Below are 18,891 nucleotides of genomic sequence, written 5' to 3' on the forward strand. Positions count from 1 at the left end.
GAACACCCAAAGGGGGAGAGCATGAGAGGGAGTTCCCCCTCGCATTGAAAATTTTAAGAAATTGACGTGTGCAATGGTGCAATCTGAGCGGTGTTTCAATTTATTTTGCACAAAAAATTGAGTAATCCTCCTTTTTCTCCGCATTTGAGCACCCCCCTGTAGATTTCAATTTTCTGAGTGACCCCTCCCTCAGATAATGACGGCTCCCTAACCCATTACCTTGAGCTAGCTCGAGGTTTCCATTTGATTTTTTTATTGTTGGTGGTAGGAACGACAGGGTATCAGTCACGATGGGGTCAAGCGCAGCCATCGAAACTGGATGATCGGATCACAGGGGCTCAATAATTATCAGTGTTGCCTTTCAATAAATAAATTCGATAAAAATATCTCATTTGTTTTCACGTTATGCGCCTCGTACTATTAAGCTTATGAACAAAAATTGAGAAAATGATGTCAATTTTCTTGTTTTCAGTGTTTGTTGCTGCATTGTGGGCATACATGTACACCTAATGAGAAAAGTTGGCTCCAAAAATCGCCTTCTCGAGCTCGTAACATACCCATGTGTCCAGAACAATCCTCAGTTTAATCGTACTTTAGCCTAATACAGTCCCTATAGATAGCTAGTGTAAGTATGAGCGTTGAGCGGGCAAATTACCATTACTGAATAAGAGAGCGAGAGGAGGGAGTCTTACAGACCGATCGGCATTTCAGCTCGGGGGGGGGGGGGGTGACTTCTTGCCGACGATTTTAAAAAAGACAGGCCCCACATCCACGCAGTACCAAAAATGATGACCCCTTTGCCAAGAAAAAATATCCCCGAGAAAAAAAAGCTAAACAACTATAACACAGCATATAAATATATAAGTAAATTATGAACTACCTTATAATCTATGAAATTGTTCCAAATTATGTATGTTATAGTATGTAGATATCACTTTCTAAAGAGACAACACACATTGCAGAAGACAAAAGTCATGATCAGTATCGTCCTTGATGTGCAGAATCAACTTCATATGGCTATGATGTATGAGCTTAAACAAATCACAGTAAGTCCAGTTCCATTGTAATGTTAGTCCACAGGGAGCCATAAATATATAACACATAAATAATGTAAGTACATCTATAAATATCATTGGAAAAAGATAAAATGTGTCTGTGTGTCTTTATAGTGCCTTAGGACTAGCAATCTATTCGCCTCGGGCTATTTGTATGTTCTGTTCTGTTTAACCAACTTGCGACGACGGGCATGAGATACGCCCTCAACGGCCAACTTTAGATATTCCTCTGGCTCTACACAGAAATGGAAACAATGGCCCTTATTCACAAAATATGTCAAGCTACAAAGGAAAAACGGAAACTAAAAAGAGAGAGGAAGAAACAATAAAGAATAAAATTTGTCAAATGATTTTATCTTCTTTTTATTTTCTAGCTGGTTTCACTAATACTTATTCTCAGTTTATGGCTCTTTGTGAGTTTGTCCTCAGTGGAAATGCAATTGCCAAAACGACAGAGGTTAAAATGTAGTGAACCTCCTTCCTACGTGCTTGTAAAAAAGAAGACCCCTTCTTTGATTCCAAAATTAAGTTACCCCTGCCTGATTTTGTTACCTCACATCGATCGTAAGAACTGAACGGTCCCTTAGTGGGCCCTAACCCCATGGAACCAATCGCTCATGAAGTCAAATGATAGTATTGTCCCCATAACGACAAAGAGAAACAGAAACAAATGTAATGCAATTTTACACATCATGACGAAGAACAACATGTCGGGATAAAAATATGAATAACATAAAAAAACAACAGCACGAACTCTTTTATCAAAACAGCACTAATAATTATTGAGCTAAACTACCTCCCAAGTTCAGACCTTCTGTTTCACATTTTAACTAGTCACTGAATATGTATGTTTTCATGTAAACTGTACTCTTATGTAAAAGGTAGCTGGATTTGTCTCCTTATTTTCGAATAGAAATGTGAAAAATGAAGTCAACGTTTCAAACGAGTCAATCCTTATAGCTTGATCGCTTTGTTTATATCAATATTTTACATTATCATATTTCCCCAAGACATTAATTTTCAGGTTTTTATTTGAACTCCCATTTTCGTTTACTAAGATGAGAGCTAATGCTAACATTGATGCTTTTGGAAACTCCGAATTTGGATACGATGGTTGCCGAAATTCAAGATAATGCAGTAGACACGTTGTAAAATGGTGTCATTTCCTCTGCCAGTCTGTCGGGGAGCATATATTTTACTTAACAGCATGTAACTAGTCTGAAAATATCGGATTTCACAAAGAACATATTACAAAGCATTGTTATCATCATCATCATCATCATCATCATCATCATCATCATCATCATCATCATCCACTCTTCAGTTTTCTTCTCGCTGCCACTCTTGTCATATTTTCTGTTTCACAGGTAAAGAGCCACAACAGTAGCTTAGAAACGTATTTAACTTTTGACCAACATTGCGAAAGCCTAGCCCTACGAGGACGACTTTAGTTGGCTGAGACTTTTAGGAATCGTTCAGTTATTATGACCGGGGGTGAGCCGGCAAATTCTTCCTGCGCATCAGTCAAAATAAGTGAACCCCCCTACCAATTGCACCAAAAAATTGATGACCCCCCTTTTAAGATGACAAAAATTCCATGACCCCCCTCATTGCTTGAGTAAAGCTGCACACACATACACCTCTGGAGGGGGGGGGCAATAGAATCCCCCAAAAAAGATTCTCAGATTTTTTTAAATGACCCTCCTTACAAACTCACAAGGTGTTAATGTTCAAATTTCCCCTTCTGACTTGCTATAATTTTGAAATTACCCCTCAAAGGGATTGGACAGAAATTATTGGTGGATCGCAATATTTTTGCGCAAGCGTATGTGTAAAAAATTTGATATTTGGATTTAATTGATAATCAGCTGTTGATAATGTTTATTCACTATACATGGTAGTCTATGAGAAAACTGTGTAATACTTTTTCAATACAAAACTATATTTGCATTTGATGATTGAAATTTGACTTTAGAAATTCACCAAAAAAGTTCATCCACTATACATGGGAGTCTATGATAAAATTGTGAATAATTTTTTTCCAATGAAAAACTCGCTATACTTGTGTATATACAGACGTTGAATAATTAACATAATTGTACTTGATTAGAATATGATGGTTAAAGGTGCATATTATATGTACAAGAAATCTGATTTTGGAATTTCACTGAAAATGTCCATCCACTATACATGGGAGTCTATGAGGAAACTATGAATATTTTTTTCCAGTTCAAAACTATCTAAATCCGTGTACTTATGGACGTTTGATGATTCATTTTAAAGTACTTAATTAGACTAGGATGGTTAAAGGTTGATATGTGTGCAAGAAATTGGATTTTGGAATTTCACCAAAATGTTGATTCACCATACATTGGAGTCTATGAGAAAACTATGAATATTTTTTTACAATGCCAGACTACATTAATTTGTGCTTTTATAAGTGTTCGATAATTGATACAAATGTACTTGATTCAAATAGGGTATTTGAAAGTTCAGATGTTGACAACAATTATGATATTGGAATTTCACCTAAAAGTATAATTTCACTTTTCATGGTACTATTAGTCTACAGGTAACTGTTAAATAATTTCCATGACAAAACTTGCTATATCTCTAATATGTAAGTAATAGGAATTGTTCATTGCCCTCATTGAGCTCGATTTACAATAAGACAAGCCTCAGAGTTGCCTAGTCAAGATGTTCATGTGACAGATAATTATACTTTTGTTCAGATTTACACTTAAATAACTTCAAAGAATGAAATCATGCAGCGAATCATTTTTATATCTCAGAATATTTCTGAACACTGAAACTGCTTTTTGATGGGACGGATACTTATGAAAATTAAGTGACCCCCCCCCCCCTCTGAGTTGTTTGAAAAATACATGACTCCGATCCCCCCCCCCCTTTGCAGTTTTCAAATTTAAGGTGACCCCCCGGATTTTGCCGGCCCACCCCTGCCGTAATAACTGAACGCTCCCTTAAAACTTTGACACTTACTGTTCCAACGAGGTACTTTACAAGTAAAATATAATGTTGCATGGTAAAGGAGTTGGACTTGAAAAATATAGGAGTCTTAGCCCGAATTCTTTGACCTCTTCCCTATTTTACATGAATTCATTCATAAAATAAACTCCAGAGGGCTGCATGGGTCACTGCCTAATAGGAAGGATGTGTCATATATAAGCTTACCCACAGACACTAGAGAAATTTCTTTAGGGACAAAACTCCCCTTTTGCCTCGTTTAGACTGTTGACCAAGGATGTATTGATAAAATATATACATTTGGCGCCTGTTTTTAACTCTAACGCAATTTCGACTCATAATTTATGTCGAAATTATTGTTTTGACGCCAAGATTTGGCAAAAATAAAGACTCTTGTCCTCGATTTAACGGGAAAATGTAATCATTTGATTTGCGATTTGATCTGTTCAGACACAGTCTCTCTACACATTGTGGTCCCGGGTATACTTCTATACCGACCAATTTGGGAGTGAGTGACCCCTCCTAGGAGCCCATGCCGCACCAACTATACAGACAAATAATCAGACTTAATGTGTAACTTACAGACAACAGAAAAAACAAAACTGTAAAGTTACATCAACAGTCCTCTCGATTTGAAGAGAAAATCTCGATCCAAAGGACTTAGAGTCTATTAAATTTAACTATCATTAGTAACAGAAATATCAAAATTGAAAGTGTACTTGCTGCAGATTTAATGCTTTTTCAGTACTTTTGTTCTGGCTGTAAACTACAGTGTCTAGTTCTAATTCTATAATCGTGACGAAATCTCCCTGACGTCATTTCAGCGTTTATGTGAAATCGGATGTCATTATTGACAACAGATTTCAAGTCCGGAGTAGAATTCATTTGTCAACAATACCGTTACATTTTGTCACCACACAGTTCCGTTTGCCGACATGGTTGATTACTTTATATTCACACCTGTCTCAGTGCTGATTCAACTTCATTACGATTATTAGCGTCACCTCTTTTTAATCACATAGCCAATTTATGGAATATTTTACCCTGGGCATTGAGGACCATTTACTTCAACGCTTACATTTAACCGGGCGATAAAAATGGTATTTGAACAAATTTCATAGTTCATTTGATCCTCAGAACACATGTACATGGATGTAGACCTATGTAAATTTGGTTGATTTTTAAAAATGTTTTTCAGTGTTTCATTTTTAATTTAAACTGTTGTATATTTTACGTCAGCTTTTTCTTTTAATTGCTCGTTATGTAGTTAGTGTGTTATGGGGATAGACTTTGTATAGGTGTTTTGCACCTGTTTTGGTCACCAAATCCTATGTAGACCCTTTTTTTAGTTTACGTCGGATAAATCTTAATAAATAAAAATAAATAAATAAATATATTTCATCATTCTAGGACATTTGTGAGAACAGGTAACATGTAGTTGTTTTACAGAACGACAATAATGACGATATTATCAAAAACTTGCAGTTATCGTGACAGTCATGCTTCCAGGGTTCAGGCCAGGGTAGTTTAGATACGATGCGTTTTACAGTGCTTGGCCACCAATAATTCGTATCGCTTCTTCAAATGTATTGCGAAACCGTCGAGTAAGCGTCTGCAATTCAACTATTTCGAGTATTTCTGTACATTCAAGGAAGAATCAACAAAGCTGTCGGTGAAATAAGTCGATCGCAAGCGAATTCTATGCGGCGAGCCACCCCATAATCTGGTAATAATAGGGAATCGTATTTTCCTCAGCGGACAGATCGGAAAGGCGGGTTGGCTGTTGTCATCTGAGAGATTTAGATCTTTGCTCAGCGGCGGGCGAGGAGTATAAGTATGTTTACTGTTTACTAATTTGTGGGGGTTTTGTGGTAAAACATGATGAGCAGGAGGAAGCTTCTGTGATGGGGAGAGGAGCAATCGGAAGTCATCCTTAAGGGAAATACGAAGGAAAATAATGGGAGGGAAGGAATGTTTCAAATTGTAGCGTAAAAGTTCTCACTCGCACTTTCCCTCCAAATTTGTGTTTTGTTCGAAATATCACATGAAGAATCTCTAGTTGTAATTTCTCGAAAATGTCTGGTACTTTGCTACCCCTGACGTTCTTAAAAATGGCCATTTGTAGTGAATGTATTAATGGAGTAAATGTTGAAAATTAAAGGTAACTTCTCGAAAGTAGGGAAGGATGCTCAACAGAAGTTCTCTACAGTTACTCAAGATCTTTCAGACAGAATGTTTTAACTATTTCCAGTCGACATTTTATTGTCATTCTGTTTTCACGTTCCAGTCCTAGTCACATGTTTGTCTCCATATGTAGTACCTCGGTCGTCATAAATTATAAAAAAACATCTCCGAAAACAATCATTTCACAGACAGATGACCGAAAGTGTACTCATATTTTCAATTGGGCCCATAGATTTGCAATCGCTACCCCTCCCAACGACATCAACATATTGAATGAAGTCAGCACAGATGTCTGGTGCTCGTCTTGTCAGAGGAAAGACATACTCTGTGGAATAGAACATTGTCTTGTTTTTTTTCTGAGTAATAAATATGTCATCGCGATGAAAATTCATGTTTTCGTCATATAGTGTAATGTTTCTACCACACCTTATGTATACCGTAAGCTTTGGATAACAAATTTGATTGTCAAATCTCGATAAAATCTTTAATTGGCACCAGGGAAATAAATAAGCAAAGTAAAAACAAAAATAAGTTGCCAATCGTTTTGTACGTACACAAAAAATGTATGAAATCACGGTCATTCCGAATTTTGTGGAATGACTATATGACATGTGCAAAGACTATGGTGAATTAATAGTGATAACTTTTGTAAAATCTGAGTGAGCATTATGAGAAGCAGGACTTGACAGATTCTCACACATTCAGCCTTTCACATAGACTTGCGCCAAGTCTATGGGCATATTAATTCATCAAAAAGAATAAACTGGAGGACTTAACTTCAGCACACTGTTGCACTAAGTGGTAGGCTGTTTTTGTAGATCGTGGAGTGAACGCCTTGGCCCATTGGTCAGCCAGTAACTCAACTGCCGAGAAAAGCCAAGTGACTGGGGCCAGTCTACCAGCTTCTGTCATGCGTTCAACTGTCGCGTAGACTAATAAACTTGAACATGATCTTAGCCTGAGAAAATGCCATTTATAACATGTCAGCAACATTATTCTCTACTCGAAGCCAAATTACATTGACATTGTCGACTTACTGATAAAGACAGATGCAAACTTCCCTGTTCACTATTTAAGTTGTTTTTATTAATTCATTCGTACGTATCATTGATGGATTTTTTCTACTTCATTTGACTGAATCAACTTAAGTGGCTACCTTCATAATTAATTGTTCACTCTACCGAAATGATTTGCGAGCGGCGTCAGAGAGAGAGAGAGAGGAGAGAGAGAGAGAGAGAGAGAGAGAGAGGAGAGAGAGAAGAGAGAGATGAGAGGGAAGAGAGAGAGAGAGAGAGAGAGAGAGAGAGAGAGAGGAGGTAAAAAACCTGTAAGGCACAGGCGGCCCAGACATATTGAGTTTTTGTCACTGTTTTCTCTATCAGTTCCTCTCCTTTTTTTACATGCTCTGACTGATCAGAGTAAATAAAATAAATGATTCTATAACCTAACCTAGCCTCTTGGCTCTTTATTTATTTTACCACCGTCCCTAGTGGGACGGTGATTTTACACCCCATTACGAGGACGTTTATCTCTCATATACACATCTTGTAATTAATTAGTCAACACAGCTAATTATGCTAATCCTTGGTCTTATCATGGATTCTATGGGTTGGTCAACATTGCGAAAGATAGGAAAGGTTACGGAACTGATTGAGAAAACAGTTAGAAAAACTCAATACGTCTGGCCTCCTGCAAACAGCGCACCACCAGATGACCAAGACTTAAGACGGCCATCATTGGAGGACATTATTTTTGTCCATTTGCACAAATATGCCGTATGTAGTGTAGAAACATTAAATTACGGGATGGTGGAGGAAATTCTCGACAACCTCTTCAACACCTGACAAACACTTTTCTCAGAGAGAGAATTGGCGGCAAATTATTTGTAATGTTCATGTTTTACAGCAAATTACATTTTCTCCTCCACTGGCCGACAGTTCCCTCCCCTAAATCCTCCAGCCCCCGTTGTGAAACGGTGCTCCCCTCATTATACATTTAGCGCAAGAGGGACCATGAGAAAATTAAAAAGTCCGCGATTTTTCATCGGGAGCCTGGACCATCCCAAACCTGTGGTAAGATGTTTGACACGAAGAAAGTCATTACATTCGACGAACAAACTGTAAAATATAAAAAAAAAATCTAAAAAATAAACTTCACAAACTTGTCTTGTTCATAAAGGTTTATGGGGGGGGGGGGGGGGGGGGTGTTGAAGTTCAATGACCGCGACTATTACAAGAGAACCGTGAACGAGCCTGAAGGTAGGTCATTTGCGGGTCACGGTCTGTGGCGTACGTTCGTCGGTTCCCCGTCATATTGGGTAATTTTCGTTGCGATTCAGTACGATGTAGATTTATTGACGGTTCCGACAGAATCACGAGCGGGGTTGTGAAGGATGGGAGATTCGGAAATTTTGGAAGAGAGCCTCGACAAGTCGTGTAGTTCAGAAGAAGGAGAGTACACAGTTTCGAACAGCAGTTCTTCCGCTGCTACCAGTGGTGGCAGCAGTCACACCGATCCAGCTGCTGCATCTCAGAACGAATCGGACGATTTTGGTTTCAGGGTAGGATTTGACGCTTGGTCGCCGGAGCCGACCGCTGGAATAAGCTATTTAAGTTTAATACCAATTGACTACTTCGGGGCAGGGTATGAGTTCGCCCCTGGAATTGACGACTACACGGGTAAAATAAAGAGGAACAACAGAAAGTCGAGACTATGGAATCGTCGAGGTGCAGTGGTGTTGCACAGTAACCCCCTTGGCAAAGAGTGGCAAGCAGAGAAGAAATTACACACTGCCGTGAGCGCTGGAGATTACAGAGCAGGTCAGCTTTTATGCTGTTTTGTGATGAGGGAATGTTTTGGCAAAAATACCTGCCATCTATCCAAATGAGAGCTCCATTGATTGTGTGTATTCGGTGTTTCATCTAGACATGGCCAAGGGGATGGGGGTCCCCACTGACATTTTGGCGTCCCCTAGTAATTTGTCAAGGGGGACCAGCCCCCCCCCCCATGAAATGGTGCCAGTCACACCTTAGAGATACAAGTATAACACATGAACTGGTGAAATCTCCTTAAATTTTCTAGTGAAGGGGGAAAAATCCCTGTTGATACCATCCTGGATGAAACACTGTACACGATCAAACTGTTTTATTCTTTAGTTGTCCAGAACCTCTCCCATGCCAAACTATGGAGAGGTTTTAGACAGATTCTTAAGGTGGGTCAATAAGCAAATGTGAAAAAAATAGTGTAATTTTTATCTGGTAGCAGTAAGTAGACAAATCTAATGAGCAAAATAGATATTTCCATTTTACTTTTTGAGATAGGTGTTGTAGAAACACATCATACCTTTCGAATTTATACAGCTCATATTTCATAATGACAAATTTCAAACTTCAGAAAACTAGACCTGATTAAGAAGCATACTCATTCGGTTTCGTTGTAGATTTCTAAAATGTTCCTCTGCAAATGACTTTCGTTTATTGGAAGAAACAAATGAGTTACTGACCAAGCAATGATGCATAATGATATCTTTATCTTGAAAGCACTCAGAAAAACGGCCTATTTATCTTAATTCATACATGTAGGTTCATTCTTGAATAAATATATTATTTCTGCCAATTTATCTTGAAATCAAGCACAGTGACATTACTTTTTGAACACATTTTCTTACAAATTGCTTCTTGTAGCTGTACCATAGACATCGCTTCTACTGTGTATGGTTTTACCAAGTATTTTGTGAACTTTTAAAGAAAAAAAAATGATACACTGTTACAGTGACTTTTTTGCATTTGTACATGCACATAAATGAAATTGGCTTACATTGGTTGGAATGCTTTCAACCAGCGAAGTTTCAACTTTTTCACAGGACCTCAATTTTGCAAATACAATATTTAACATATTGTATAGATAAGGTAACCAGTGTTATCGAAACTTCGGATACATTTTCCGTTGTCCATTGATTGCTTTCATTATTCTGAATGCCTTGGGTCGCTAGTATGATGTCAAGACAGCAATAGTGGTGGTCAGTATCAAAAATTTGCATCGTTGAATTACAGCAGTTTGTTTATTTGTTGTTCATTTGTCTAGTGTGCAAGTTATTGACTGATGGCGTGAACCCAAGTGCCGCAGATGACAAGCACAGAACACCATTACATGTTGCCGCAGCCAAAGGCGTGGAAGATATTGGTAAGGAGGGATACAGAAGTGTATTTCACATTCAATGATGACAGTGGTTTTATTGTAGCTGTCCAATAATGAATGAAATTTTAACCCTCTCAGCCCGATTACACTGTGTAGAGGTCCAACTAAAGGACAGTAAAGAATAGACTTGGGCCAAACCATCATGGTTCAGGGTGTTAGAGTATTTTATTTCTGAGAGTTACAGGGTATAGGCTGCCATCTTGAGATGTGAGTACCATGCAACTCTGTGCATACAACAGCATTGATACAACATTTTGTCTGTAAAAGTTGATTCCCGGGTGAAATGTCTCAAAATATGTTTTCTTGTATATTTTCAATCCAAATCAGTTACTTAGCCATTTGATCTAGCTAACTACAACAAATAGCTGTTCTTATAGTTTTCAAAAGTGAACTGAGTCAGAATGAGAATGCACTACACATTATGCAACTGTTTTCTGACACAAACTCCCACAAAGTTGTGGAAGCTTGATTGATGTTTTCTGACATTTTCCAAAAAAGTAAAATGGATATCCGTGAATTCACGACCGTAATGTCAAAGCTTTCCATAACCCTGACTCTGAGCAGAAATTACTAATGACGCATGCAAGGTTGACCATTTTTCACAAGGGGATGTTTAGGGGTGAGTCAACCGCCTGTTTTTTGAGCAGTCTATTCATAAATTAATAACCATATAAGAGGATATGTTTTTTAAAACAAAACGAAACAATATTCAAATCATACATTGTTATGTCAAATAGCCTTCCATCTATTTTATGCAAGCTGTGGAGAACACTGACATGAATGATGTACAATCTATATTCAGTGTTTCTGTAAATGTTTCTGTGGTTTTTCAATCCTTTCAAGACCTCAGTATTACAACAGAATCATTTTTAGGCATTATGGCTCTGCTACCATAGTCCCAAAGACATTTACACATGTAATGAAACTGCTAAATTTTTATTGACCAATATTATTGATAACAAATCTTTGCTTATCAGACGCCTGTTCAAATATCACAAGAATAATTCAATAAGACTTTAGTAATTACAAACAGTTGTGAGATAGGTCTGTACTTTTCAAATTTTCAGCTGAAAGCAAGAAAAACAGCAGCAAACTCACTACCCTTTCAACACCACACTCTATTATTACTATAACCTGATTGATTGAAATGTCCAATGTTTACTCAATGCATGACAATGGAATGGCAAGGTGAATGAAAGGTCATTTTGTTATCATTGTTTACATATAATCACACAACTGTTCAAAAAATGTTCTCCACTTTACAATGGTAGGGCATTGCAAACACTGAAATAGTTGTTATTATCTTTTTCTAGAAGAAAGTAGTTCTACCTTGTGAATGAAAAAAATCAGAATTGTTCTTTCTTTTTAAAAATACTCATTCCTCCATATAAAGTTAACATTTTATTCAAACTTTTTTGATAATTCAGTACTAAGTGTTATTTACAACAGGAATGTAATACATTGGGTACCATTCAACCAATTATGGTATGTGAATAATGTATTTACCTTCAGTGTTTAAAATATAATGTTTTTGGTTTCAGTAAGGGCTCTTCTGAGCTATGGTGCTGATCCAAACATGAAGGATATTCTTGGGAATACTCCTCTACATTTAGGTAAGTCAATACTCTCTATTCATGACTGCAACCGTGGAAAACTCAAATTCTGACAGTTCAGAAATTTAATGTCATATACTGTCATTTGTTATAACCCTTATCCTACCAAGTTCAAATGTAATCATTCCATCCAGTTGGTTAAAACCAAATGGCATAACTAATCCTGTATGAGACATTTTAACAAAACTTCAATATTTGAAGGCCCCTCACTAGTTATTTAGAGGTTAGTACACGAAGTTTGGGCGATACCGCGTCGTATTCGAGTGGTGTGTCCGTATTTTGACGAGTTGCGTCAGCAACGAGTCAAAATGCGGACACATCACGAGAATACGATGCTGTATCGCCCAAACTTCATGTAATAACCCTTTATCATACATGCATGCTTTGGTTATGACTGTTTCCCTACGGACGTTCCGAAATTAGCAACGAAATCCACTGAAATCGACCTTGCTTACTCATCGCTGTACTGATAAAAAGTGGTTGCTAAGGAGTGATGACAACCGTATCAGTTCTTGATATTATTCCACTGTTGGGCCATTCAACTTCAAACGAGGGTTTATGGCACACATTGAAGCGACAATATAAATATTAAGATGTCGACACAGGTTTTCACACTTTGAAGAAGATTTATTTTTAGCTTAAATTGGCGGTGGAAGTAAAAAATAGGCTTGAGTGTGTAAAATGAGTGTATTTTTGTGTTTTGAAACATACACTCATCCGTTCGCGAAAGTTATGAGGCCGGCCAAAATTGGGTCAAAATACTCGCGCCGCAACGTACGATTTCAAACTCTACCCAGCAGCTGATCAGCAAAAAACAAGCAGCTCTGCAACATCTATGAATGCACAGTGGACATAGTACCCGTACCAGTCAGTTTATCTCCAAGAATTATACATGTCCCCAGAAGTCAAATATGCCGAATTTACCATCTTAGAAAGGAATTTGTGAGCGGATTAGGGAAAACGTGAAGTGAGTACTGTAAGCTGTAGCGTCGTAACTCGTTCGTGATTATGTTGCTTTATGAATAAAACATTTCAAAGGTATTTTCATCGTCTGCTCTTATATTTTCCTTATGGCTTGCCTAAATGAACTAATTTTCTTTCACGACAACGTAAACGAAAGTTTTACTTTCCCTAGTATCTTACTTGTCTCCGAAACCCACATCGGTGCCACCGGGCACAATCATGACCTGTGAATCTCACTGACAGACCTGTAAAAATCGGGAATATAATATGTGCACATCGTCTGTCGCGAGTATTTTCAGTGCGGTTGGATTTTTGTGGCTCATTTATGGTAGTAAACTATGTAATTCACCACTCAGATACTTAAACTTGTCAACAGGAAACTTTTCATATAACGGTTCTGCCAACCGAGATCGTAATCTTCGGCAGCGCAGAGTAGACGACATGAAAACACCACCGTGTTGGGACTGGCCGTGAACGATTACAGTTGTCGGGTCGGTAAAACACTCTCCTTCTACCTCCATGGTGTACCTAAGTGCAATGCCCATGAACTGACTGCAAACAACAAAATTTTGACCATAATCACATTCACAATGACGTTTCGGAGTGTCACAAGTATATTCGCTCAGCAGTTTTACTGTATGTGAACATCCCAGCAAAGGTCACGCGTACGCGTAGCTGTAAGTAGTTCGGTTACAGTGAAAATATAATTCGTATTTTCACTAGTTAAAATACGGGTTCATACTAGTACCGTCTAAACAATAGGAGAATGGCAATACAGGCATAGCATGTATGATAAACCTAGATACTGTAAATATGATTTTTCTTGACAAAACCTACAATACATCATGCCAAGTCGGTCAAAACGTTGAACACATAGGTTTGCCTCAATGCCACTTTCCATTGCCTCAGCAGATGGGGAAGTGACCCTGTCTGGTAGGATTAAGGTAATCTAAGACAATGAGTAATATACACCAAAGTCTTGAACTTTTGCTTTTACTTTGTATTGAACAGATTTTGATGATGTAATGTAGAAATCATATCAGTCAAACATGAAACGCAGATGAGTGCATTTGTAGAAAGTATGTCTCAAACCTTACTGCAGTGAGACTATCAAAACACCTTTCTCTGCCTTTCTTTTCCCTGAAGAGACTGGTTGGACAAGGCTCCAGGGCATAGCATACATGCTTGTCCATGCCAGCTTGCTGAGTTGGGCTTTGCTAAGCCTAAATTTTCAAAGATAGAAAGATAGGGCCACATACAGTAGTTTACCCAATGGGGAACTGTAAGAGAGTACTGCAGTATTGCTATTTAGATTCATGTATTACAATGTAGTGTGCTGGCATGTTCCAAAATATCACCGACAGCACATGTTTAATGATGCAATACAATGACTGACTATAATCAAAGGAGCCGGTGAATGGATTGTTTTCATTACTTGCTGCTTTTAATGGTACATTCAACTGAAATGATCATATTTGTTTTGTTGCATTGTACAGCTGTATTCAGTAATCACATTGGTGTGATCACATCATTGTTGAGAGGTGGAGCCAATGCAGGTGCTCTGGATAGAAATGGTAGAACACCCTTACACCTTGCACATTCTAGACTGACCAGGGATCAAAATCCAGCTTGTTTTACATCACAGCAACTTAGAAAAGAAGTCATTGAGGTATGTTTCTGCATGATACATGTAAACTTCTCACACAGTTCTCTTTTCTATCCATTTACAAAGAATAGGCCATACAAGAGATCGAATCAGGACTCTGATTCAATAGAGGCAATCAAAGCAATAATATGTGTTAATGTAGCAAGGAACATGTAGCAATTTGATAAAAAACTTGAAAGGTATCAAAAGTAGAACCACCTAGGTGCCTTGAAATAGAACTGTCAGTAGTGTCTCAGAACCTTTTAGCTGGTTGGTTGGCTGAAACTACATATTGAATTATTTCCAAACAGCCAATCAGGTAGAGAATAACCTGGTTTCAGACGCCATGAGATGCTGTAAATAATGACAATATACCAATCATGTATAACCTTCTGAGCCACTGCACATTGCAAGGTATACGTCAGTAATTTTGAGACCTACATGTATCAGCCTCACTGTCCTATCTACATCCATGGAACATCAAGATGAAACATGAATAAACCCTTCAGTTCATTCATCAAAGTATCAGTTTTTCTAACCATCTGTGCATTAACACATCTCTTTCTTGTAAGTTTATCCCAATATTTACCAAAAGAAGCTACATGTAGTGTGCTTCATCACTTGAAAACTTGTCATTAAGTATTATTTTTTAGAAGTTCTAGATGATGACTTAATGACACTCATTTTCAGATTTGTTCATCTCACTTAACCCTTTCACCACCATGGTTTAGCCCAAAGCCATTGTTAGCAATGGTGATTGTGGACCTGTTTACAGGGAATTAGGGTGAACAGGTTAAAGGATAACATCATGTAGTTTACCATTTCACATTTGCCATACTGAGTTTACATGTACATGTACAATGTAGTCTTGATCAATTATGCCTTTTTTAATTTACGACAGATTATTGGTATGTTGAAGATGTACATGTCCAGCATGGGATGTGATGGAGAAGTTCACCAACTGGAGGCTCTCAGTGTCAAACTAGAAGGAACAACAACCAAGGAAGAGGTACCTGTATTGTGTGACAAACAGACAAGCAATCTGACTAACACATGCAGTAAACTGTTGAGTTCATCAGTCATACTTTGGCACATATTCATCAACTGAACTTCATAAATTGTGAAAGTTTTAAAGATGTTTCCTGTTTGATTGTGTTTACAGTTATCAGCAGGGCACTAGATTGTTCACATGCAAATGAACACACAGTCACTAATACTCCCATTCGATCAAAATTTACTGAAATGCTTATTGATTTACCATAGAACATAGAGTCTGGTCATACTTTACTGATGCAAAGATCCATACAGTACCTAATGGTACCAACCAAACTGAAATTTCAGCTGCATGGTGTTGTGGCTTTGAAGTGACCACTGATGTACTGTAGGATACAAGGCCATTGAATTTGTGTAGTGAATATATTTTGAATGTATCAGTTGATGAGAGAGAGTCTGTGTGCCTAGTAATACATCAACAGAATATGTTGTATGAGGAAGTATGTACAGGAATGTACAATAAGTCAACGTCATGGATTTATTCTAATATCAAGATGATTACCCATATACAAAATGAACATTTGCCACTGGCAGTGCTGGCTAGAATTGATACTGATGTATGTGTGTGTTTATATGTTTATATGTCTGTGTTTATGATACCATAGAGAATATGGCTATGCAGTGGTACCGACTTATTGTTTAATGTTTACTAATTTGGTTTTATTTTTCAGGTTGATGAAATTCAGGAGATGTTGGTGGGTTTCACAAACATGAGTTTGAAGAAACAAAGTGATACCAGTTGAAACAATGAAGTTTTCCGTTCAGTTGGTACTGGTGGACCACTTGATATGGGACCAATCACGAAATACACCAATGCACAACGTGTATGTACCAGTAAAGAGAAACAAATGTGAAATCTCCATTTAAAGACAAAAGTTACACTTATTGAACCAATTAACTTAACAAAAGAATTGTTTGTCAATACAATTACAAACCAATTTCTTAATTTGTCATATTCATATTTGTGCAGAGGAAAATTCATGTTGATTTAGTAGTCATTGTGTTGTTGAACCAGCCTTTTCTTTATCACATGGACCACTGTAGAACTATGCCATTAAAATATTCTGTAAACTTTACTAAAATTCTAATTGTATAGATGAGAGCATAGCTTTTAGGTCAGTTTCTGAAGGCCACATAAATGTAATATATTTTCTTCATCCTGGAGGTTACAATTCTGTGTATTCTGTCATACAGATGATGAACCCATGGATTTCTTGTACTTATCTTTAAAATATTGTACAGTTCATTAAAGTGAGGGGGTTGTCAGAACTCAAAGGTTGCAAGGGACCCATATGACCAATGTAAATGCTGTATCCAAAATATGTTGGTGATTTACGAAAGTTAAAACTCGTTTGTCATGACATACATGGCAAAATTTAAATGTTACAGCTACATGATAATGTTGACGTGATGCATCTAGATATCACGCATAAAATATATTGTTTGTATACAAGAAAGTCACACAGGCACAGTTCCGATGACCCCCTCCCTTAAATGGTTAGATGTCTTTTGTTTCGTCTTGATGAAATATTGCTTTCAGAACTCTGCATCACAAATTTGTAATTTGTGTAAAACTATGTGTACTTATCATGATAATAACATTAGCTGTCCAAAGGTCAGAGTTTGTACTCCGTTATTCAGTCTATGTCCTTGACTTTGAACAATAGTAGAGTTGTGTTTACAATTGGTACATACAGTGTGGCATTCTTCTTACATTTATGCTTTTCAAAATGTTGTTCATTATATTATTTTGTCAAGTAAAGCTTTAAAATGACAGTGAAGCGTGTTGTTACACGTTCCTTTTTGTGGTGAGGTCAGACCTTCAAAGCCAAAATTAGTCAATGCAATACAATATTGCCTGTACAATCATTACATGCATAGCTTTATGTACATAATGCAGAAGTTTAGGCCATGACCAATGATTATTCTCCTTTGATAATGACTCATTATCTTCATTTGCATATTCAAACCATGCTCGTCAATACACTTTGCATGCAGACGAATATCATTTCTTAGGAAATTGAACATTACATACCTTTATAAGGTAGAATGCATCTTTGGAACAAGTTTTTTCAAATCATCACATTTTACTATACGTCTATTTGTAATTTGTGTCTCATATTACAAATACATGGTGACCCTCAGATTTTACAACTGATTATAAAAGGAAAATGGTTTTAATTACAGTTTCCACATGCAAAATTGAGCAAAAGCTTAAAACTTTATTTTGAAGCACGTATTACAACAAGGGGCATAGAGTAATTGTCATTGGGCATTATGTTCGTCAGTTTTACATAATATAAAAATGTAATTACATTCGTCTCAATCTTTAAAGTTGTGTAATTGGACAAGGTTGCCATCTTTTCAAATCAAATTGTGTATTTTTGTTTTGTGTGGGAAGTTATATTGTTCTGCCTATTTAAACATGTTGAATTATCAATCATGAGAGCTCTACTCACACCTTGTCTGTAAATAATATGTAAATGTGCTGATGACATAATTTCTGGTACATACCATAAATAATGTCATCAAAGCATTTACTGTTATATTTATAAACAGGGAGTAGAGACCTGATGATTGACAATGTGGCATGTTTCAGTGAGCAGAACAACATGAATAGTTATATGAAACAAAACTAACCAAAATGCCGTCAGAAGATATTGACTCTGACCCCATGCACTAGGCCTTGACCTTTCATAGAATGGATAAGAAAACATGGCTTGAACTCCAACCAAAGTTTCCATTGGCTTGTGTGTCAACATTTTATTTTCAAGGTGCACAAACAAGTTCACCAGACCAGCCATGGAAGCTAATGACTTGTCCATTAGCTTTGGATTGTGGATTTTTCTCACTCTGGATGAAATTGGAAAATTGCCACGTAGAGGGTCTCCTTTCATTCACTGTGAGACATACAGGTGTGCAAGGCAAGGGGCATGCATCCTTGAGCAATGGATCATCTATCTTGATTTTTGTCTCGACGACCTGTACACACTGATGAGTCACTAGTCTGCCTTCTTCCCATAAAATACCTACAAAGCTAGTGTGGCACATGCTTTATAATAGTTACACATTATATGCTTTTCCATATATACATAGAGCCAAAGGCATGAGCTCGTGCCCAGTGAAAGCTAGGTTTAAGCTTCACAGCTTTCTCACTGTTGCATAAGCAAAGCATGGCCACAGCACTAGTGACACT

General features: G+C 37.4%; 1 protein-coding gene across 1 annotated transcript; it reads left to right on the top strand.

The window, feature by feature from the left end:
* Positions 1-8,484: 8,484 nt before the first annotated feature.
* On the top strand, positions 8,485-18,725 carry LOC139150851 (ankyrin repeat domain-containing protein 54-like). The gene is made up of 6 exons (XM_070723263.1): positions 8,485-9,043; positions 10,308-10,406; positions 11,963-12,034; positions 14,494-14,666; positions 15,544-15,651; positions 16,367-18,725. The coding sequence occupies exons 1-6, from the start codon at positions 8,617-8,619 to the stop codon at positions 16,436-16,438; spliced, it is 951 nt and encodes a 316-aa protein (XP_070579364.1). The 5' UTR covers positions 8,485-8,616; the 3' UTR covers positions 16,439-18,725.
* The last annotated feature ends 166 nt before the right edge of the window (positions 18,726-18,891 follow it).

Source organism: Ptychodera flava, chromosome 15, assembly GCF_041260155.1.
Source record: "Ptychodera flava strain L36383 chromosome 15, AS_Pfla_20210202, whole genome shotgun sequence".
In the NCBI taxonomy this organism is placed as follows: domain Eukaryota; kingdom Metazoa; phylum Hemichordata; class Enteropneusta; family Ptychoderidae; genus Ptychodera; species Ptychodera flava.